Below are 23,468 nucleotides of genomic sequence, written 5' to 3' on the forward strand. Positions count from 1 at the left end.
GAAGCATGTCTCTAAACACCCACAGAAAAGATAAATCTTGAAGCAAACAGCACTTGAAATCAGGATGCAGCTTCTTTGCCTTGATCTGCTGCACGTAAATCCCACCTGTTTATGAAGGAGAAAATGGTTATGTGCTGCTGTAGACTGAATTATTGTATGTAGGAAAGAAAAATCCTGGTTAAAGTCATGTGCAGCATCTGTGCTACCACATACGAGAACGATAGCTTTAAGGGCTGGGACAGTGTAAACCATTCAGGTTAATGCAGATAGATGCATATTCACATGCTGAATGAGTGTTGAGAATTATATGCTTAGGAAGAGAGTTTGAGGGTAGGGTTGGGGTTTTTTGGTTGTTTTTTTGCCTCTCCTTGGTTTTGGGAAGCAGAAAGTTTTCTGTAAGTGATCAACAAGAAATGTACAAAGCTCCTGGGGACTTTTTGGCCAAACTTCCCAACTGGTGTACATTTTTTTCACCATTGCAGTTGCTCAATCATGCTTCATCAATAGTAGCAATGTTGGCATGAAGTGCTCTGGTACTTTCAGTGCTACGTTAATCACACTTCACTAAGGCTAAAAAACTCCAGTGACGTTGCTCTGGTATGTCTCTGAATATTGCTATTACTAGTGGAACTGAATCAGAATGATCAACTTTTGTCAACTTGTCCATAACTTGGACGAGGGATACATGTATGCATGCACTATCCCTCAAAAGTAAGCTGTTGGGTATATAAAATAATATTTGTTTAAACTGTCTTATTGTAGTAATGGACATTACTGATATCATACATGGGAAAGTAGATGATGAAGAAAAGCAGCATTTTATTCCCTTTCAACAGTAAGTACTGGACTCTAGTGTGGCTTTCAGAATGGGAATGTCTGTGGATGCCTTGCTATATGTTGGAAAGATTTGTACAGATAGGTTGGTTAATTGTAGTGATCAACCTTTTTTGGATGAACACATTTCTTAAGTCATTGAAGCCAAAAGTTTGGTGCAAGGTCCTGACTTGTACATTCTTAGGATCATCTCATTGCTGTGGTTTGTGGATCTTAAAACTGAATGATGGACTAACTCATAACCAGTAAAGTTGGGAGATGACTTATGGAGTCTTGGGCACTTAGACTAGAGTAGTTAGACTCCGTAACCTGAAATACCAGAGAGAGAGAGAGATTTGGCCATTATCCAGTTAAGGTAAATAGGGAGAGTACAGTGCAAGTTAGTGTGTGTGGCCCTGTTGAGACTGTGAAAATAGGACATGTAATCTGCTCTCCATGGATGTTAAGTTTGGGAATTCCAAAAGCATCTAAGGGTGCATCCAGATGAGTGTGGCTGTAACAGGGCAAGCTCATGTCGGCCCACCCACCTGTTTCTGTGGGCCCAGTCTCTCCTGCCACGGCTTTGTTGTTCCCATATACGGATGGTACGTGCGGGAGACTGCCCATTACTTCCCCGATGCCAGGGGGCGCTATCTGCAGCTCCAACCTTCCCTGTACTGCAGCCCATGCCTCACAGATGGCATCCAGATTAATATTACTCCCAGTCTGAGACTGGAGCAAACTGAGTCCAAAGTTGGGCTCCGTGCGTGTGCGCGCGCGCGCGCGCACACACACACACACACACACACACACACACACACACACACACACACACACACACATATATTCATACCATCTCCCCTCTCACAGGAGGCCTCTTCCACTCCGCCCCTCTCTTACCGGGGCCTCTGGCATACTGCCCATTACTGGGCCACACTCCTCTGCCCTGCTCCTCCTTGAGTGGCCCCTCTTGGGCCATCAGGCTTTGCTATTCACATACTGGCCTTGCCATGTAGTCCTTCGGTTCCTGTGAGTTCCCCTACTCTACGTGGTCCAGCCTTGTGCCAAACCCTGGTTTAATTCTGCCCCAAGCCTCTCACTGGGCACAATTTCTCATAGAGCTGGCCCTTGCACTGTCCTTCAAGTTTACTCTCATTTGACCCTACTCAGTATACCCCTTGGGCTGTCCTTCAGGCCTACTCACACATCACCCCTACTCTGTGCAGGGCCTCCCAGTACTCTCCATACAACCCCCTCTGGGCTCTCCGGGATCTGCATCGCTGCTGGGCTCAGGTGCCTATATGTGGGCATATGTGGCCCCCACTACTTTCCCAGCTGCCTCCAAAGCCCCCCTGAAGATGGGGACTGGGGTTCAGGCGCCTCTCCTTGCCTTTCACCAGGGAAGTCACTGGCCTGGCATTTCCTGGGGACTCCTGCGCCACCAGGCCACCCTTCCCTGGCAGGGTGCAGTTCTAAGTCATGCCTAGGACCAGGAGCCTCCATACCATCCCCATAAGCTCCTGCCCTTACCTCCAAGGTTGTTCCTTCTGCAGCTCAGCTAGGCAATGTTGCTGCCTTCCTTGGCCGCAGCAAACTGCAGCCTTTATATGCTTTGTGTTCAAAATGTCTGCCCTCATCAGGCACCTGCTAGCTGTCTGCCTCTGCTCTTAAAGTGACCGGCACCCAAAGGTGCCCTGCCACAGTGGCATGTTGCACCTCAAACATGTCTGCATCGCCACATGCTGCACAGTGAGGTGTTCTCCACACCGCAGGTGTGCGCTGCTCCAGTATTTTTTTTGTGGGGGGGTCATCTGTGGGTTTTTTTTGACCCCTGGATATCCCTTTTTTTTGACCCCTGAAAATCTTAGGATATCTGGAATCAAAAAAACCCGCGGTGGGGGGGGAACAGAAGCGCATGCTCGGGCAGCGCGTGCTGATGAAAAGCTGAGCCAGGCTACCTGGAGCTGCGCTGTGGCTGCCGGCCAGGCCTCCGCCCGCCAGGATCACCATGGCTGCAGCCCCGGGGGGCTCGCCGGGACACCTGGGAGGCTCGCAGGCAAGGCTGCTGAGGCCAGCACAGTGCTGACCCCAGCCCCTCCTACTGTCCCTGGGGTAACTTGCCATGTGCCAAAGCGGACGTGGCATGGGCATTCCCCGAGGACAAATAACAAGCGCAAGGTGTGCTGCTGCCACTTGTCCCCGGGGAACCAAACGTCTGCGCTTGTCTGGACGTGCCCTGAGTGATTAGGTGTACAAGTCCTGTTGAATATCTCTTGCCTTGACCTCTTGGCATCATTTAGTGCCTCAGCTGTCTGTGACCCGTAGTTCCTACTACACCACAGTCAAGGAGACTTCAATTTCAGTGATGAAACAGTTCCTGGTTAATGGTTGAGTATTCTGGTTCAGAGAGGAGAGCTAAGCTCCTGTGTTTCTGTAATGTGAGTTAGACTACTACATTCTGCTGGATCTTTGTTTGAACTGTTAACTTTTTCAGTACATTAGTAATTAAAATGGCACTTGTTTGGGTAAGCTGAGCTGTATTATTACAGTCCTAAATATAGCACTTCATTTGGAACAGCCAGTATGTCATTACAAAGGACTTCCAGTGGATATTTTTTTCTTCCTTTCAGAGACTGTTTATATGACTAAAAAGCTGTACAACAGAGTGTTATGCCTTTGCATAATAATGTTGGCTACCACCATTTTTGTTGCTCTTCCCTCTAAAGAACTTGTAATTAGGGATTGGCTTGTGTTATAGCATCTGGAGCCAAATCCAGACCCTTCCAAAATCAGGGGACAGTGCTGGGGAAGAAGAGTCTGTGCTCTGGTTTATTGTAGATAAGTCTCTGGTTGGAGATCCAAACTTCACCTAGGATCGGAGGTGGAGTTCTCTGCGGAGATCACCTAGGCTTCTGTGCTGAGGTCTTGTTAAAACCAATGTAGTGCCACTCTACATCCCTTTAATTTAAGTCAGTGGAGTTATGTGAGAGGTAAATTTAAACTGTGAGTCTGATCTGAAACCACTGACATTGAAGATAGTCTCAAGATCAGATCCTGAATGCCTTTCTCTGAGCTTATGCACCATGGAAATACCATGTAACTCAAAGAATTAAATTGGATTTAAGTGATGCCATGCCCTTGTCCTGGTGCAGAGAGGTGGATTTCTCCTCTGTCTGACTAATGAGGCAGGAAAAAAAATACCCCAATGAAAGCTGCTTTTTTTTTTTTCTTCTTACCCTAAAAAGAAAAAAAGAAGCCTTGTCTCTCACTGCCTGGGTAAAGTTTGTACTTTGATGTTCATTCTGCCTGTATCCCTACCTCTGTTGTTCTGCTCCTCAGAATTGCCATGGAAACATACATCAGACAGCGACAACTAATCATGTCCCCTCTAATAACTTCCCATGTGATTGGAGAGAATGAGCCTCTCACTTCAGTCTTCAATAAAGTCATTGCTGCAAAGGAAGTGAATCATAAAGGGCAAGGTATGTAAGTCATACCAGAGGTCACTATAAAAATGTGGGGCTGGGGAGGCAGCCACTTCACTGAAAAAGGAAATAAATTATGTGGCAAAGTCCAGCGATCAAGGTTGTTGGAGTATGCTAGCTCCATGAAGCCAGACCCTGAGATCCTGATGTGCTATTCTGGTAACCACAGGAGACCTCCACAATGGAAAAACATGAGCTGCTGCCATTAGAGCCCTAACTCCCTTGCTGTCACTGCAGCACTTGCATCTTGTAAGGCACAGAGGTTGTGTAATGCACATTCACCAGAGGGTTAAACTTACTCTGCATTTACTCAGTTTTTACTTGGGCAGAATTTCAACAGAAGGCACTTTATTCCCTTGTTACCTTCTGACTAAATTTGTTTGTGACCAGCCTAATTTTTTTTCAAAATGTGAGTAAAGTTGTATGTATTTAAAATACTTTAAATGAATGCAATAGCTTACCTTTTCCCTATATCCGTATCTCCTTACCCTGGTTTTTCCTAAGATATCTGGTGTGTCTGAAACAGTTTGCTTTGGATTCTCCCACCCTTAGTGAATTGCTTCATTTAGTTTCATTGGGCTTGTTTGTTTGTTTTGTTTGTTTTGTTTTTTGGGTGGTTTTTTTTTTTTCCAGAATAAAATCCCATTCCCCATGAGCAAATGTTGGAATATAGGTGATGTCAGTATGTGGGTTTTTTCTATGTTTGTGACATTTTAGTATTCAGATCAGACAAGAAAATAGTTATTACTTTTTTTTCTTGTTAAGGCCCAGAAATAATTACGATACCACAGATATTACCCATGTTCAAGTTAACAGTTGTTCCATGCTGTATTTTGTCTTAGGCCTCTGGGTTTCTTTGAAGCTGCTGCCTGGTGATTTAGCCCAGGTTCAGAAGGATTTTTCGCATCTTGTGGACAGATCAACAGCAGTGGCTCGTAAAATGGGATTCCCTGAGATTATTCTGCCTGGTAAGTGCCTTAAATTTCATCATCTTAAACTACAATTTATCATACTACTAAAGGTCGTAAGATGACACAGGGCATGGATGTATCCACAGTATATCTGCTATTAACTGCTTCAACTGAAAAATGTGTTTTATTTTCCTCTAAACACTTTTTAAAGAAAATTGAAAGGTTTTAATTTTCAGTAGATTTTCTGGGGGTTTTATCAAATAAGTGAGAACTTTAAATTTTTAGTTACTTAAGAGAGACTGAAAAATGTCAGCAAGGAGGATTGTTTTGTAAGAAAACTTGCATTTAGTCCAAAAAGATGGGTTTTTTAATAATTATTTAGTGTATGCAATGCATTTAATTCTCGTAGAGAAGAATTCACATAGAACGCAAATACAAAAAGTAAAAACCTTGGTTGTGGCACAGTTTGTTGCATTAATGACGACATGCATTAAATGGAAAACATGCTCAGAAGGATTATTGGCTGGCCATAACTTCATATGAAGATGAAATCAATAGTTCAATCTAAAATACTGTTGATCTACAGGGATCAGTCAGAGATGTAAAAGGGAGAAGAGTAACAGGATAAAATGTAACGTTAGGGTGTGAATTAACTCCCTAACGTTAACTCCCCAATTAACTCTTCTGGAAAGATGACTCAACAAGGGGCTTTTATTGTTTCAGGAGACGTTCGAAATGATATCTACGTCACGCTAGTGCAGGGGGAGTTTGACAAAGGGAAAAAGAAGACTCCCAAGAATGTAGAGGTCACCATGTCTGTACATGATGAAGAGGGCAATCTCTTAGAGGTATGAAAGATTTCTTGGATGGATGTCAGTAATGTTGCTTTATGCATCTGATGGGCTGTTGCCAAAAGTTTTTTCTATCTGGGGAAACCCTTACAGAGTTCTAATTTGCAAGGACTGCATGATTATTGAGTCAAACATCGAGAAAATATTTTTCCTTAGCTTCAGTTGACTTTGTTCTTCTGTTCCTCATGTCTTTTTGTCCAAAGAAAGCTATCCATCCTGGTGCTGGTTATGAAGGTATCTCTGAATACAAGTCTGTTATTTATTATCAAGTGAAGCAGCCTTGTTGGTATGAAACAGTGAAGGTAAGACTTTTTTTGTTGTTGTTCCTTTCCTCTTCACTTACCAAGTGTGATTGATTGAGAAATACTGAATCAGATGGAACACTTAACTAGCCACGTGTTACACTATGGGTAACATAGTGTACCCATAGTACAAGCATACCTACATGTATGCTTTACTGCAGAGTTGACTAAATAGCTCTGCAGTAAAGTATCACCATTTACACGTTGTGCCAGTATTAGGGCGCAATAAATTACTTAACTCCTCTGTAAGATAGTACTGTCAAGGATAGTACTATCTTATGGTGGAGTACTTAACTCTGCCGAAACGCACCTGTAGGTGGTGACTGGGGCTGGCTGGGGCATGAGGGTGCTAATGTGGGGGATGCCAGCCACCTAACCTTGCACTTCAGCACCCTTGTGTCTCAGCCAGCCTCTCCACTGCTCAGCACTGCTGTCTGGGACTGACCCCCTGGACCTTCTGTCAGCCTAGGGCTGCTCTGCCCTGGCTCAAATTGCTGTGGTCCCAGGTGTACGTGTAGATGCTGTGCCCGAGAGCATCTGACTCTGGAGCGAACAGCACCAGAGTTTATCGTGTCACCTTAATGGCATGTGTAGATGCACCCTATATTGCTCTGGAGGGGACTGAGTTGTTTGATGTAACGATTTAATCTGTCAGGACTGTTTGCTAAAAGAGAAGTTTTTTTCTGTATTTGATGCATGGTCCTAAAAATATCCATACACTTTCTGTGCGTCTCTGGGACAGCTGAAGGATTAAATTAATGATCTTCCTGGGGCTCAGCATTATGGCCTAACAAGACAACTGGCTACTTGGAATTTCAGCAAAAATCAGGAGAACAGACAGTGCATGTGAGAAGAGCTTTCCCAGAAATATAAATTACAAATACATGTACACAGAGGAGGCAGAGTACTTACATTGCATTTAGATTCATTGAAGAACATTATAAGCAAACTTCTTCAAAGACTGAGATGAGGAATGCCTGAAGGGCATATAAGAGTTAAGTGCTCAAATTCTTTTTGTTTCAGTGAATTTACAAGCCTGACTCCTAGTGATACTTTGAAAATCTTAGGTAGAATGGGATTAATTTTTCAGATTTATAGCAGAAGAAAACTGCCAGGTTCTGTTTTGTCCTTGAAGTAGTACGCTGGGAAAGGCATTTCCTTTTTTCCTAGCCGTTAGGTGCACCACTTACAAAATGGATATGCAAACTTGAGGTGTGAGGTTTGCTTCATTGAGGGTTGATCAAATATTTTGTACTCCTGTAGTGAATTGCAACAGAAGTCCAAATAGTAGTAGTAGTGTTGTTGTACCATTATTACAATGGCACCAGTATACCATTATAATAAGAATAATGATGATGATTATTACTGCTGTCTGACTTCTTGTTTTCTAATATGCAGGTGTCCATTGCAATTGAAGAGGTCAGTCGTTGTCATTTGAGATTTACTTTCCGTCACCGATCATCACAGGAATGTAAGTATTTGAAGTCAGTACCAGTTAGGGATTTTTCCTCTGTAGATAACAGACTCTGGACCCCAGCTGTGTTTCTGAGTATCCTGCAAAGATGGAGCCCCAGATCTGGATCCAGTCTTCCACCTAACTGTTTTCTGATGAAGAAGAGTTCTGGTTCTGAGTTTGGATTAGTGCTGACAGGCATGGAAAATGGATTCTTTTTTTTCCTGTTTTAAAGAGAAGTGTCAGCTCTTCTGGCTAAGCAGAACTGGACTAATACTCTTGGGAAGACATGGGAAAATTGTCTTCCCAAAAGTATTAGTTCAGCTTCTGTTCTTGTTTGGGGGGTACAGGACACACAATTTTTGCCTTTTTGGGATTTCTCAGCATTTCCAGTTAATGAATAGAAGTGGGCAATGGAAATGACACATGCAAATAGGGAGAAATTCTGAATCTTCCAAGGCCTTAAGAAGGTTTACTTCCTATTTGGCTGTCTGAATGGGAGTAGGCTTGTGGTGGTGTGTTGCTTTCTGAAGAGCTGAGCTATTGCTTGGTTTTGGCCTTTGTTGATTTTTTTTTTTAAGTCCTCTATGATGTAGAAATGTGCCGTGACTCTTATTTTTGTGATTTTGATGTGGGCTTTTAGATCAAGTTCACAAGAGGCTAAAAAGACAGTTTTAGTAGTTAGAAGTCTCATTGATCTGAGTTCACAGGATTTCTTAATAAACTGAGAGTGCCAATCTGGTGAGTGCCCATGTGAGAGAAAGCCATGCAGTTAAATGTGCGATTTTGGAGCTGGCCTCTCAAAAGACAGCAGTATGAGTTCAGAAATGAATGCATTTGCACTTGGTTTTATTGCAGGTGCATGCAGATTGTTATAACTTCCTTGGGGCACAGACTGTATCAGCTCTGTTGGTACAACACCTAGCCAGATGGGAAGCTGGCCCATAAATGGTGCTCCTTGTATCTGCTGCAATATATAATAAGTAAATTAATATTTAAAGTCCTTATTAACTGGCAGTTGAATAGCCAAGTGGAAAATTTCAGATTAAAAAAATCCATAGGTAGTTGTGCGTGTCTATTTAGGTGCATTTTTTTTCTATTATGTACTCACTGAAAATTCAGGTAAAATGAAGCATGAGAAAAGAACCTTTTTATCTTACTGTAAATACTGTCTGAGCTGCCTTGAGATGTAGTGACATGAAACAAAGCTTTTCAGACGGGTGATGGTTCTTGCATTGTTCCTCAGTACCAAGTGAGGCTTCATTATATTATCTGTGCAGGGGTGTTGGTTGTAGCTGTGTTGGTCTAAGGACATAGGCAGGCAAGGTTCTTTGGGTAGACGTGATTATCTTTTACCTGTGGGTGCACACTTCTCACAAAACAGTCACTCCCTCTCTGATCTCTCAATCCTAATCCTTTGGGAACCTACAAAATACCTTTTGTAGATGAACCTACAAACTTCACTTCATAAATCTACTGGATACAAAAAATCATGGACTTGATCTAGGCATTGGATTTATGATGCATGACAACCTGCCTGACATCTGATTCACCAGGTACCTGCCTGAACTTAACACTTACACATTTCCCCCCTTCCCGCTCCTCCACCCATCCTTCTCTACCCCTTGTTTTCCTAACTTCCACCTATTTACTTGTACAGAGACTGCCTCTTTTCTGCCTTGGAGAACTCAATACTGTTTCCCATACTTATCTTTTTCATTCCTTCACCCCTTCCCCTCCCCACTCTACCCATTGTTTTCCAAACTTCCACCTATTTACATTTTCACTGACCTCCTGTCACTCTTTTGGCTTCTTTCCTCCCTTGGAGATCTCAGAATAACAGCAGAGGTGCTTGTGCCCAAAAGGTTGCAAAGAACTCTTTTCCAGCTACTCAGTTGGTCTAATAAAAGATATCACATTTACTCGAAGAGCCTTGCCTGTTTATTATCTGTTGAATTTGGCAGCAAGGGAGTTGCATGCTGGTTTAGATCAGGGAGACAGATAAGGCTGCTCCAACTGAAATTTTCTTCTTTCTCTTTGCAGCCAGGGATAAATCTGAGAGAGCTTTTGGGATGGCCTTTGTGAAGCTGATGAATGAAAATGGAACAACACTGCAGGATGGCAGACACAATTTAGTCATTTACAAGGTAGTTTGGAAAAAGCCCTGAGGTTTTGCTACTCTGATGCTGGTTTAACCAGTAGGAACCTCTTTTCTAGCCAAATGTCTCCTGGCAACACAAGCCCTACCTTGTTCATCAACACAAAGATCCCTATCAACCTCTTAACAGCCAGAGCCTGAGAGTCGGTGAAACAGGAATTTATGGTCATGATATATCACCATTAAATTAGATTGCACTGGATAGCTGATCAATTTGGGGCAGGTCTGATATGTATGTTCTTGTATACACATTTTACTTCCATACTTAATGGTAACCTAATCAGAAATGGGCATAGGGTCACTCTCTCTTCCTTTATTCCCTTTATTTTCTGATAAGGAGAGATGCAGGATTTTGGTCACTGTAGTGCATAGGGTTATTTTCCATCTCTAATGAGCCACAGAGGTATTTGAATGATAATAGAACCTCTATAATCCAAACACTACATAATATGCAACAAAAATAGAAGTCTCTTCCTACCCTGCAGCAAAAATTTAAGGGCAACTCAGAGTGAAATCGCCCATTACTAGGATGTTGTTAGCTTTTTTTTTTTTTTTAATTGCCTACACTACAGCATATACATAGATTGCATTACTGCCATGTTTAACATACACAGTAATGTTAGACTTAACATTTATACAAAATATAAATTCATGCATCAGGGCATAAACAAAGTCACATCAAATATTTATTGAGAAGAAGGTTTCCCATAAACACAAGTTTGATTCCATTTGGGGGATCCTACGTCTTTATCTGAAACATCTGGTACCGACCACTGATAGAGATGAGGTATTGGACTGTTCAGTGATAGCTGTTTATATATTCATAAAAATATCTAGATATGAAATAACATAGGCTAAGAGGGAGTTTGGTCCAGTAGTTAGGGCACAAACAGGTCTTGGTAGGCTTTTGGTTTAAGTTCCTGTTCTATCGCCTACTTCCTACGTAACCTTGGTCAGGCTGCTTTAGGCCAGATTCTATTCCACCTTTTAGGTAAGTACCTAAAAGTACCACCCTGCTCAAGACCCTGAAAAACTGTTAATACAAAAAGTGGATAGGGCCTGTGAATCTGGCCCTCTGTCTGTACTTCAATTACCATCTGTAAAAAGGGGATAATAGCACTTTTCTACTTTGTATTGTGAGAATAACTGTATAAAAAAACTTTAGGCATTCAGGTACTATGGTAAAGTAGTCTATATACACACTTGTGCCTAGCATGTCTGCCGAGCCGGGGGTTAGGGAGGGTGTGGGGGGGGCCCTGTGCACTCTCCAGCGGACCCAGAAGTGGACCACTTCTGGTCCACTTCTGGGTCTGCTGCTGAGCGGGCTGGGGAGCCCTTCGCGCTTCTGTGGGATACTCCATGTGCCCTAGCATCACAGCACTCGCAAGCCCTCTGATACCTAGAAGTATGGAGAAAAAACACTTAAAGCTGTGTCTATATCCGAATCACCAAATCTCTCCGAATCGATTCGTAGGGTTCCAATTCAATTCAGGGAGATTAAAGGGTCCTCTGATTCGATTCAGATTTGGAGATTCAGTTACCAAAAAGTGCTGGAAAGTGCTTGTGCCTTCTGTGTGAATGTTTGTAACAATACTTGTAAGTGACTTCTCCATCTGTGTTCAACCAACAGGGTGATAACAAGAAAATAGAAGATGCTAAATTCTACTTAACTCTTCCTGGCACAAAAGGGGAGATGGAAGAGAAGGATGGCCCCCCAGGCAAAAACCTACACCATTTAGCCAGCTTCACACCCAGTAAAGAGAGCACAAAAGACAGCTTCCAGATTGCCACCCTGATCTGCTCTACTAAACTGACCCAGAAGGGTAGGTCTGGCATTGGCAATGGGATGGAAGCTTCAGGCTGTGGTGCGAGAATTATCTGCAAGGTGTCTAGGTCTTTTCCCTGTGCTAATGAAAGGAACAATGGCACTGCAGTTAGGAGCTGCTGTTGGTGCAGACATAGGCATAACTGTACTAGATTTACTCTAGCTGGCTTGGGTACCAATTGGCAGTGAAAAGGCAGCAGCACTAACTATAAACCCACCCCAGACTAGGAGAAGCCCCTAGTGCTGGGGCTTAACTATTCTCAGTACCTAAACTAGGTCTTGTCTGGATTTGCAGCAGGTGTTCCTTTTGAGTTACAGTGTAGACATGCCCTTAATGGAGTACTTTCACCTATGCCTTTGTGCACACTTCTGTTAAGAATGAAGGAAATGGAGATGCTTTGTTTGTCGCACACGTTATGCTCCCTTTTAATTTAGTTGCAACAAGTCCAAATTCAGAAGTGGTGAGTGATCTGTGTAGGTGAGTAAATGTGTTGATAAGAGATTGTGAGAGCAAATAAATTAAGACAACCTATATACATCTAGAAGGAGTCGTACTCAGTGGGTGGGGGAGCAAGTGTAAGTTACATTAGCCCCAGTTTCACTGGGACTCACCTTTGAATTTGTCATTCTTTGTCAGGATTGTTTATTATGCACATGTTCCTCCATTCAAAGGCAGCAATCATGTTTAGTGAGAAGTTACCTGAGCAATTAAGGTGATTTTTAGATGCGTCTTCCATTAACTTGAATGGAGGATAATGTGTCTGGATCTCCTAAACTGCTTTGAATAACTTGACCGCTGTTTTTTTTATTGTTTTTGGATAGTTCAAAGGCATGATAAACAGTCTACAGTTTAACTTACTGTATACAAGAGGCTTAAAACTTGTAGCTTGAAGAAATATTCCCAAGAGTGTTCTGAAGTAAACACAAGTACATTTCTCAGCAAAAGCAATACAGTATGATGGATTTCCCAGCTTGAGGATATCTTCTAAGTAAGAGCATGCAAAGCAACCTATTGGGTGTCATAAGATATAAAATCATACCCAAGTTTGCCTTTAATTGCAAGGTTAACTCTGGCAAAGGCAAAAAAAAAAAAGCCATTTAAAGGCAATGTTCTTTACATTGCAGTGTGATGATGATGATGATTTTTTTTTTTAACAAGATGTTTCTAAAAATAAGCACTAATACCACTTCCTCATTGCTCTGCAGCCCTTAATGGAAATCAGCTAGTTTTTTTCCTTTCTTTGGGTAATCTGTCTTTTTTTTATGTTGTGTCCTTAATAGTTGATTTGCTGGGTTTGCTGAACTGGCGTTCTAACTCTCGGAACATAGCATGCAACCTTAAGAAGCTGATGGAGGTAGAAGGAGGAGAAATTGTAAAGGTACAAGCATCTTATCTGCAAGTTTTTGTCTGTGAATAGAGACTCGGGTCCCAACCCCCACCGAACGCTTACACGCATGCTTAACTTTAATCTCAAATTACTGTTTGTTTGTTTTTTGCTGTGGAGCCAGAACCCCACTGTGCCAGCAACTGTACAAGGTCATAACCAAAAAAACCCAAAAACTGGTTCCCACCCCAAATTGTTTATCCTAGTGGAATACTCTCCTGGTTAAAATTAAGCCAACACAAGTGTTTGCAGGATTGGGGCTATCGTGCAAATTTTTTACATTCTTGCAGAATATAAAATACAGGAAAATCCTGTATTTATTTATATAGCATTAAGGGGGTCCCAGTTATGGTTGAAGGACTCTTGTTTTTGCTTGGCGATGAATGCATGCATTAGAAAGAGTGCCAGTTCTCCAAAACGTTTATAGCTTAAATGGCTTGAGGAATATGTCTGAAGCTGTGGAAAGCTGGAATTTCCAGGAAAATTAAAATCTTGTATTTGGGACCTTCACTAGGTTTAGGATAATCTGCCTTTCTGATCACTTGCATTTTGCAAACAATCTATTGCCTGAGTTGCTGAGTGACTTAAGAAAATGGTGCATGTTTGTGAAAAGCCAGGCCCCATGTTGATTGCCAAAGGAGTGTTATACTTGACAAGCGTGTTGTTATGGGACTGATCCCTTGGCACACTGCGTGAAACTGACTTGCTCCACTGCAATCAGTGGTTGCACATAGGCAAAAATTACGTGTGATCTCAAGCCCCTAGGCATAGCCAACTACTCACATGCTTATATGATGTGCCAAATAACAAGACATGGAATGGAAAGAAAGAAAAGGTATGTCTGAGCTGATGTGGGTTCAAGTGTGGTGTTTAGACACTGGGGGTACATCCCCATGAGTGGGAACGTGCATTTTCCCAGGGACAGGTACCAGCAGTACATCTTGTGCTGCTGCTACTGGTACCTCAGGAACACCCATGCCATATGCACTCTGGGTAACTTGCCACGCACCAGAGTGGGGTAGGGGAGCCTGGGGCAACTGTGCTGGCCCCAGCAGCCTTACCTGGAGTCCTGAAGGGCCTCCAGGAGCTGCAGCTGCTGTGCTCCTAATGCCTAAAGCCTGGCTGGCAGCCAGAGCATGGCTTCAGCTGGTCAGGCTCTGGTTTTGGGTGGTGTGCACCGCCACCAAGTGTGCCACCCCACTTTTTAGATATGGGTTCTTTTGACCTCAGGATCTCCTGGGATCAGAGAAACTCCCTGCACTGCAAAGTAGCAGCATGGGGAACTCCTGCATGTGCAGTATGGCGCGCCACATACTGCACATCTGCGCTTGTCTGGATGTGCTCTGGGAGTCTTGTCTCCTTCTGTTTCCCTTATTGACCTTTCCTGGAAGGACTGAAACTAGGAAGGACTAGTTTGGCAGGCACTTACCAGTACACTCATCAGTGCTTTCTCCTGTTCTGCTGATCCTTCATTCTGTTCTTATACCTTTACACTTATGCTGGACTTGGTCAGTCCTTTCTGTTTCCATGTGTTTCTGGAGGGGAAAAAGGGATGAGAAGGGTGGATTATTGTGAGGATTTCAACAACTGTAACCTCTGCCCACCCCCTTCTCTAGTTTTTACAGGATACACTTGATGCACTTTTCAACATCATGATGGAGATGTCAGACAATGAAACCTATGACTTCCTTGTGTTTGATGCACTGGTAAGTGGTTGTTGTTAGTATATCCCAAAGTACCTTTATTTCAGGCAGTTTTTCAGACTATTATTTTGTTTCCTGCTGTTTCCACTAGATGTGTGTTTCATTTTATGAAACAAAACACTGAACTGTCATTTATCCTAGCAAAGATTCCTCGAGTATCACTGGGAGGTAGGGATCTGAGATAACAACATAACCAATTTAGTGAATATGCTGAAGGATAGTGATTGATATTTGCATAAGATATAATGATAATACCTTTACATTATAGTTTATATTGGTAAATCAAAAGTCATTTTACAATGGAGGGGAAGTAACAGTGTTTTCCATCAAACTAAGACAGAGAGTGAAGTGACTTTTCCAAGGTGATAGGGCAGGTCTGTGGCACAGCTGGAAATAGAATCCATGTCTCCTGAGTCCCAGTGTAATTCCTGTCTCTTCTGCAATAATGCCTCTACCTTGAGCAAGCCTATCACATGCAGATTGCAGTAAAGCACGCAGCAGACTTAAAAAAAAAAAAAAAAAAAAAAAAGTCAACCTATGTCGGGAACTGTTATTTATCCTTTGACATGCACCCTCCTTTGGCGCACAGTGAAAGAAGGAAGCAGCTGTTTAATGTTGCTAAGCAACGTTAAACAGTAACAGTGTAGGAAAGATGCTGAAAATCATTGTGTCCCAAATGAAACTGCAAGGGGCATGTAGGGGGGCAGAATGCAATTATACATGACTTAGTTTTGCTAAGGATAAGAAGCACTACAGTGGCTCTTTAATGGGTCCAGGTGATCAGAGGCTCAATTTTGAACATTATTTGGAAATCAGCATATCCAGTGGCACTGTTCTTCTCTAACTTTGTGCAGTAGCATTATTGTTGTACTGATGTAGTGTCAGTACCGCTTAGAATATCAGTGCCACTTTATGTAGCAGCTGAGTTTACCTTCATGGTTTTTTTTATCAGTGGTCAATTTCTGAGAGATGAGATGATTTCATTCCAGCTAATAGCAGCAACTACACAATACCATCTGTAATGTTAAAACTGAGAAGGTAAAGAGCAAGCAACCAGCAGAACAATTGGCATGTGGTTAACATGAGTTACAGAACGGTTAGCTGAAGGTCACGCACTTCAGTACATCTGTTTCCTTTTGGCTTTTTGACAGGTATTTATTATTTCTTTGATCGGAGACATCAAGTTCCAGCATTTTAACCCTGTACTTGAAACGTATATTTACAAGCACTTCAGTGCTACCCTGGCATATGTGTAAGTATCAGTAACCACAAACCCACAAGCTAGCCTATCTCAGAGGCGTTACCTCTCACTTCTGTTAGGGTAGATGATGTAGAAATAAAAAGTAACCCAAACCACGTGAGTACATATAGCTATGTGATCCCACTCTGTTCACATTTATTTTCAGGGTAGAAGAAAATTGCACTTACTTACCTACCGCAGAAAGCTGATCTTACTGAAATGTTTTAATAGTAGAAAATGGTACACTGCCATTTAAAGCAGCAAGTCAAGTAACTGAGACTTGTCCGACTGCAATCCACCATCTTTTGCTTTGATGGACTTGCCAGCATTGCCCTCTCCTTGGCTTTTAAAAAAAGGAACTTGAGCAGCAGATAGTAAGTTTGAAATGCTCCCTACATATTGTCCACATTTGAGGTGAGAAGGGAAGGTAGGAAAGGGAAGCAGAAACATATACCTCCTCCCTGGTGGTTATAGCAGTGAAGTTGATATTTTTCACTGTTGCAGAAAATGGAGTGCACCCCAGATTTGAGCAGGTTAATGAAGTTTCAGAGCAGAACAAAGTACCAAATAGCTGTGTGTTGTTTAAAAATGTAACGTCATTGACATTACCCATAAATGTTTAAACAACCTATGCAGAGTTGCAAGAACACACTTTAAATTATGGACCTGCAGATACATGGATGTGACTAGCTAAGCTCCTCCAATAGCAATTTTCGTCTGTGGATAGAAAGGCAGATCACTGTCATTATCTCTGTTTTCAGATGGGAGAAGTTTTGTCAGATGTCACCCTAGAGGAGAGAGTTCTAGGTAGGACCCCACGCTACCAGGAAACTCCTAAAGCCCATTACTCTGTGTAGTTGTTTTTTCCTTCTCTGAACTTGCAGTACAATCACTTTCAGCAGAGGGGTTGTTTTTCCCTCCACTTAGCTTGTGGGAGATTGATCATCCTTCTTGCTCCCTACTATAAATAAATCTTTCTATGTTTGATTTATGGACACGCTCGCTCTCAGCTTTATTGTTGCTTGGCCTAGCTTTCAGCTTGGCTCTGCAGTACAACATACACATAATGCCAAGTGGACTGGAGAATTACATAGTGTCCTTCCTACACCTTGTATGCCAAAAGGGTTTATGAAGTAACAGCTTTCATCCTGCCAGTTCAAAGAGGAGGGGAAGAAAAACGCAGAAGCTGTTGTGCAGGCAATGATTACTCACACAGAGCCTTGGATGGTTGGAGCTTGTTTAATGAAGAGAAGAAGGGCTTGCCTGAACATTAGTCTCCCACACTCTCATCACTCTTCTGCTTGGACAGGGACCAGATGGTGAATAACACTGACGTGCATGTGCATTGGCTGTCCAGGGTTCCCAAAGTACTTTTCTACTGATACCCTAGGAACTCCGGTATTCTTGTGAGGAAGGTGCTATCCTTTTATGTCTGCAAATAAATTCATGGCTACGTGGACAAAGGGTCTAAGTCTGAGAAGTAGTGGATTGTCGGGGTCTTAAAGGCAGTAGGAGTTGTAGGTGCTCAATGCTCTGGAACATTTTTTTGTTTTGTTTTTTTGTTTTAAAGGCCCAAAAGCTAGGGACTTGGCACTTGCAGATGAGGCCAGATGTTGGCAACTGCTGGGTGCTGAAGACTTTGAAAATCAGGTTCTGAGAGACTTGCTCAAGCTCCCAAAGTGAATCTGGTCCCCAGCTCTGTGCGCTAGACCACACTTCCTCTGTAGGTTAGAGATGCCCAGTTCAGCTTCTCCTGTAACTACACTTGTTCTTATTCTCCCCTTTTCCCTCCCACAGGAAACTCACCAAGGTACTGAACTATTATGTAGGAAACGCAGATGACTCCAGCAAGACAGAATTGCTGTTCGCTGCTTTAAAAGCTTTGAAGTACCTGTTCCGGTTCATTGTCCAGTCACGAATACTCTACCTGAGGTGAGAGGCAAGGATTTCCTTGGGAGATATCTTTTTATTAGATCAGCCATGTAGTTGGATAGAATTAGACAAGCTTTCGAATCCAAGACCGTCTTCTTCAGGTCTGATCATGGAGCCAGGCACAGGAGACCCGTGAGACTGCTGAAGATTGGCAGGTCCATCCCTAGCTAGTACAATTGGAAGTCAGTTGAGCTGCTTCTGGTTCATACCATCAGCAAACATTCCTCTCTAGATTTTTTTATTCCCCCTTATCAAGCCCCAGATTTTCAAGAAATATTTATTTCTGTCTTTTATTCCTGCTTGTAAAACCATCTGTTTGGGTGGCTAGAGAGTGTGATCAAATATAAATGAAAACAACTTAAGCATTTAATGTGAAAATGAGATTCTGAGCTGCATATGCTGATGCCGATAAGAGACCAAAAATGTCATTGTTTCTAAATGCCTGCCTTGTTTAGGCAGCTTCCTCATTTAAAGGTATTTTTGGTACTTTTTATTCTAATACATTTCTTGAAGATCAAATAATTCTAAATAGTCTGAAGAAGAACTCACAGTATTTTTTGTTGGTGGCAGAGAGAACTTTTACATTAATCCATTCAAAGGAAGCGTTTGCTAAGTATGAGGGAGGCCTCCCGTTGAGGTCTTTGCAGCAGATGTCAAAATGTAAACTCAGCTACTGGATATAACTCTGCATTATACAGTTAACATGGAGTAGATTACATTGCCTTGATCAGAGGTTCATCTACTCTACAGAAGTTGGAAAGAGACCATTTGGTACTGCTTTCTCTTGTTAGTCCATCACAGAATGAGATGGATACTTATCTGGCTCTAGCACCACCAGCAACAGAATTTGTAAACTATACAGAAGCCTCATTATTAGTGATTTATTGTAGACAGACAGGATATTACTTGACCGTTAGATTCCAGGCTGAGTCTGAAGTGCTGTCAGTTAGAAAAACACATCTTTTCAAATCTGTTACTCCTACCAGTAAACTGCAGGTTGTTGATGCCATAGCACTAGAACTTCACAATGCCATTTCTACAGTCACTTTTCGTAGTAAAAGAGCACTTTAAGAAGTTACTAAAAAGATAATATGTACATAAACCACTTTGACACCGTTTCATTCCCTGTCCTGAGTCTGTGTATATGAACAATGCAGTCTTGCTGCTTTTTTAGATTTTATGGGAAAAGTGAAGATGGGGATGAGTTTAATGATGCCATCCGCAAGCTGTTCCTCTCTTTCAATATCCTCATGGACCGGCCGCTAGAGGAGGCTGTCAAAATTAAGGTTGGTGCAGAGCCTGTTCTCAAAACTAGTGTATGTCTATGCTGATGAGCAGAAGGCATTGAGCAGCCAATATTCAAGTTTCCCCAAAACTCCTCTAGTAGTAATGTGAGTGAAGTAAATTTTGCAAAATCTGCAACCTTTGCTAAAAGCCTGCCACTAAAATGCAGCTGCTTTTTGTAGGGGAATCTAACAAACAGCCAGGATAACAGAACGCATGGAGAAGGATACTCGGGCTTGTGAATGATAGGGAGAACAAGCTGATGTCAGTCTGCTGTGGAAATATATATCACAGAAAAAGAGAAAATGAGAAGCTTTACTGTGTGTGTTTATTTGGTTTTTTCTGCGTAAACTTTAATAAGAGCCTTCTGGTTGGGTGGGGGCAATGTAGCAGAAGTCTTGGCTTTTTTCCTGTTTACAGTACCAAAATGCTTTCCACTGTTTGTGGGAAAGGTTGATTCTAAAGCTCTTTCAGTTTAGCATTTGAGGTGCTATAGATGTTAATATTCAAACTTTGATGCCTACGTGGTGATGCCCCATTCCTACTGCAGCACAGAGCAAGAAAGCAAATGGGAGAGAGCTTTCCTGCAGGAAAGCCTAAACTAGCATTGCTGAGAGACATTTAGGTGTAACATTGATGAGGGCCCAAGATAGTGTCACTTGCACAGGACACTAAACCAGTTGAATTTATTGGCATTTTCCTTGTTAGGCTTCAGGAGGCCTAGTTTCTAATACAGCAGTATGTTCATAGCCAGAAAGAAGAAATAGAGTGCTTGACTAAAGTGCCTTCACTTGCCACCTTATCAGCTTTTCCCTACAGATACGTGGTTGCCGAGTCTCTTTGAATGCATAAAGACATAGCAAGCCAACATACTGCAGGTGTTTGCATATCTGGTCTCAGTAAAACCAGATCTGCCACTGCTGCTGTGAGCCCTGTACAGTGACTTTGCACCTTTTTAGAATGAATGGATTAATCTAATTTGCCTCCTTTTGCATGTGTACATGTATATTGTTTGTGTCCCCCCCCTCCCCCCCCTTACAGGGTGCAGCTCTGAAGTACTTACCAAGCATTATAAATGATGTCAAGTTGGTGTTCGACCCTGTTGAGCTCAGGTGACTGTTAAGCATTATCTAAACCTATGAAAAACAGTGAAACTTTTGCGGGGAATTTTAGATAGTCTTGTAAAATAAACAACTCTGTTAATTACAAGCACCAACTCCATGAATTTGGGAGGCTTCTTAGAAGGGTGTAAAGGAAGACACAGAACAGTCTTCTACTGGTAATCCAAAGGAATTAGGATGGATCCATCTGAGTTTACCTGTGAGTTCTGAGGCTTTGTCCAAACCTCGAATTCAAGGGATACCGAGTCATGTGGACAAAATCCAATCTGTAAATTTCCACAAACTTTTCATCATTATTTCTGAGGTTCCCAAATACCATGCCATGAATACATGGTAGTGAGAGAGAGAAAAAATGTATTTGTTCAAGAACTGTGTAGTGCTGTAGATTTCCTTTCTTCAGTATAAAGTGTGTTCCTTGTACTGTCAGTTCCACGTGCCTGATTTTTCATGCAAATAATCTGCAGATACAAGTGAGAGGATTTCAAATGTATGGTATACCCTAGGTAGGATTTAAAGGAGTCATCTCTCTTTAACTAGGGGATATTAGGAAGGTTATGCCTCTCGCAATCTAAATAGCTGTATTTCATGTTACAACAGCCCTATGGAGTAGCTTTGCAAAATTCAGCTTGCTTAGAGTTTTTTTTTAAGGAGGGGAGTGGAGGCGGGAATTTAAAATACAGTATGTAAACATGGGAGCACAAAGAGATTCTGTGCCCTGACTGGCAAGATTTTGTGACAAGCTTGTGCATCTCATACTGGAACACAAGGTTAATTGCCTTGGGCTGTGTTCAGTTTATTGAATGTTCTTTAATAAGCTGTGTGAAACCACATAACCTGAGAGTCAGTATCAGTTTACCTTAGGACCATTTTCACAGGTGTGATCACAGGTGTCAACACAGTGGCACAACTGCCTGAGCAAAAACCAGGTGCAGGGCAGTGTTAACAGTAGGTGGAACAATGTCAGAGGCATCGGATAGTGACCATCTGTCTACTTTGTGGTTTTGGTTCTAGCATTCTCTTCAGCAAGTTTATCCAAAGTATCCCTGAGAACCAGTTGGTTCGTCAAAAACTCAACTGCATGACCAAGGTAGTGGAGAGTGATCTGTTTAAGCAGTCGGGTGAGTAGCCTATCAAAATCTTCAAGTACTTCAAAGAATGCATCTTTCCAAATGAACAACTGTCAGTCAAGCCTGTCTCTTGGCTGTGTGATCAGTGATACCGTCTCTTTCACATACCTACTTAAAAGGTTCCATTACCATTAAACCTGCAAGGAAAAAAGAAAGCTTTGACAACAGTTGGGCAGTTGACTAATTTTGTCTCATTGTTTCCTTCTGTGTCTTTGTCTGTGTTCACCAGTTGTCTCTTGTCTTAGGGCCTTGTTACACGTCGCACTGTGAGCTGCACAAATGTTGATTGGCATAGTGCTAGCTTGCAGTCACACCTTCCACTTGTGTGGCACATCTGTGGGGAGTGTCCACACCTTAATGGAGCAAGAGCTGAGTTATGCAGATCAACCCTGGAGTGGTGTAACTTTGAGCTGTGTGATGAGTGCTTTAAGCCACATAAAGGTGTTAATGCGCAGACAGTGCAGGGATTAAGACATGGGTGGGCAATTATTTAGTTCCATGGGCCACATAGGGACTTTTGGGGAGCTGTTGCAGGCCAGGTCCGCACCCTCCCTCGCCTGTGCAACAGCTCACCAAACCTCCCTGTGTGAGGTAGGGCCATGTGGGTGGGGAGCTGGCATGGGCCTGTGACAGTTTCAGAAGGGGCAGATCAGCCTGAGGAGGAGCTGGAGCTGCTGTCTGGCCTCAGCCTTGGTGACCCAGGTGCAGAGGCAGCATGGTGGCTGGGCAGAAGCTGCTGCTGGGCACAGGGAAAAAGTGGGACCTGGCATCAGATGTGGCCACCTTTCCCTTCACCTCTGCCAGGGTCCTTCTTGCTGTGGCCATCTGGAGCCTGTGCGGGGCTGCCCTGTGGTTCCTCCCACAGCTGCTGCCATCACCAGCATCGCCTCTGGACCAGTTCGAGCCCCCTGTGGGCAGTCACATTAAGAAGGGCCCGGTGGTAGTGAGGGGAAGGCGGCTGCGCCTGCTGCCAGGTCCTGCTCTTTTCCCTGTGCTCAGCAGCGACTTCTGCCCAGCCACCAGTACTCCATTGTGGCCAGGGCTGGAAGGTCCAAAGCAGGTGCTGCAGGGACCCTGACCACTCTCCCCTCCCCCTCCCCACCCCTTGCATAGGTCAGGTCCAGGACTGTGTGCTCAGGTCCTGCCTACAGGTCCCGACTGGTCTCCAGGGCCAGTATTGGTGGCAGCTGGAAGGACCTGCCACTGCCAGGAAATGGAGTCCGGCCATGGAGCCACCCTAGCCCCACTGCATGGTTAAGGGTGGTAGGACATGCCATGGGCCAGATGGTACCAGAGCCAGGTGCAAGCATGGGACCCGTCATGGGCCAGACAAAGTCCCTCCCTGGGCTGGATCCAGCCTATGGGCTGTATTTTGCCCACCGTTTGGTTGTGAGCTCCAAGAGCCACCCAAAATTAACATATAACAGAGCCCTTACACTTGGATTGCAGGCTCTTTGGGGAAAGGATTTTTTTTATTCTGTATCTGTATAGCACCATAGGGTCCCAAATTGTAATTGAAAAAGAGCCATATCTTTTTACTGTATATGTTGAAAGAGAAAGATCTTTTGCAATGTATTTAACTGGAAGTGATGTAACTTGAGCTGTAATATGCCTGCTCATATTCAGTTGATTTATCAGTTGCAAGATTTAAATATTAGTAAATGAGTGAAGAGCAGAAAGTTACCTTGTGGTGGCTAATACTTCTAGTGTCCAAGAACTGTCTACATGACATCGTCCTGTTACATTTTTCAGAATGCAGAGATGCGCTTCTGCCTCTGCTGATAGATCAGCTAAGTGGTCAGCTGGATGACAAGTCAAATAAGCCTGACCATGAAGCCTGTGCACAGCTTCTTAGCAACATGCTAGAAGTGCTGGATC

The 23,468-nt window shown here is 43.0% G+C and overlaps 1 protein-coding gene across 1 annotated transcript in view; it reads left to right on the forward strand.

The window, feature by feature from the left end:
- The window catches only part of DOCK5 (dedicator of cytokinesis 5), a 128,171-nt gene that overhangs the window by 69,454 nt on the left and 35,249 nt on the right, over positions 1-23,468 (forward strand). Inside the window, exons 11-26 of the mRNA XM_006028706.3 lie at positions 763-835; positions 4,153-4,295; positions 5,141-5,266; positions 5,933-6,057; positions 6,264-6,362; positions 7,761-7,833; positions 9,859-9,962; positions 11,604-11,796; positions 13,080-13,177; positions 14,800-14,889; positions 16,038-16,138; positions 17,924-18,058; positions 19,233-19,344; positions 20,384-20,454; positions 21,475-21,581; positions 23,343-23,468. Coding sequence (XP_006028768.1) covers positions 763-835; positions 4,153-4,295; positions 5,141-5,266; positions 5,933-6,057; positions 6,264-6,362; positions 7,761-7,833; positions 9,859-9,962; positions 11,604-11,796; positions 13,080-13,177; positions 14,800-14,889; positions 16,038-16,138; positions 17,924-18,058; positions 19,233-19,344; positions 20,384-20,454; positions 21,475-21,581; positions 23,343-23,468 — 1,776 coding nt within the window. The remainder of the gene's footprint in view (positions 1-762; positions 836-4,152; positions 4,296-5,140; positions 5,267-5,932; positions 6,058-6,263; positions 6,363-7,760; positions 7,834-9,858; positions 9,963-11,603; positions 11,797-13,079; positions 13,178-14,799; positions 14,890-16,037; positions 16,139-17,923; positions 18,059-19,232; positions 19,345-20,383; positions 20,455-21,474; positions 21,582-23,342) is intronic.

Source organism: Alligator sinensis, unplaced genomic scaffold (genome assembly GCF_000455745.1).
Source record: "Alligator sinensis unplaced genomic scaffold, ASM45574v1 scaffold685_1, whole genome shotgun sequence".
In the NCBI taxonomy this organism is placed as follows: domain Eukaryota; kingdom Metazoa; phylum Chordata; order Crocodylia; family Alligatoridae; genus Alligator; species Alligator sinensis.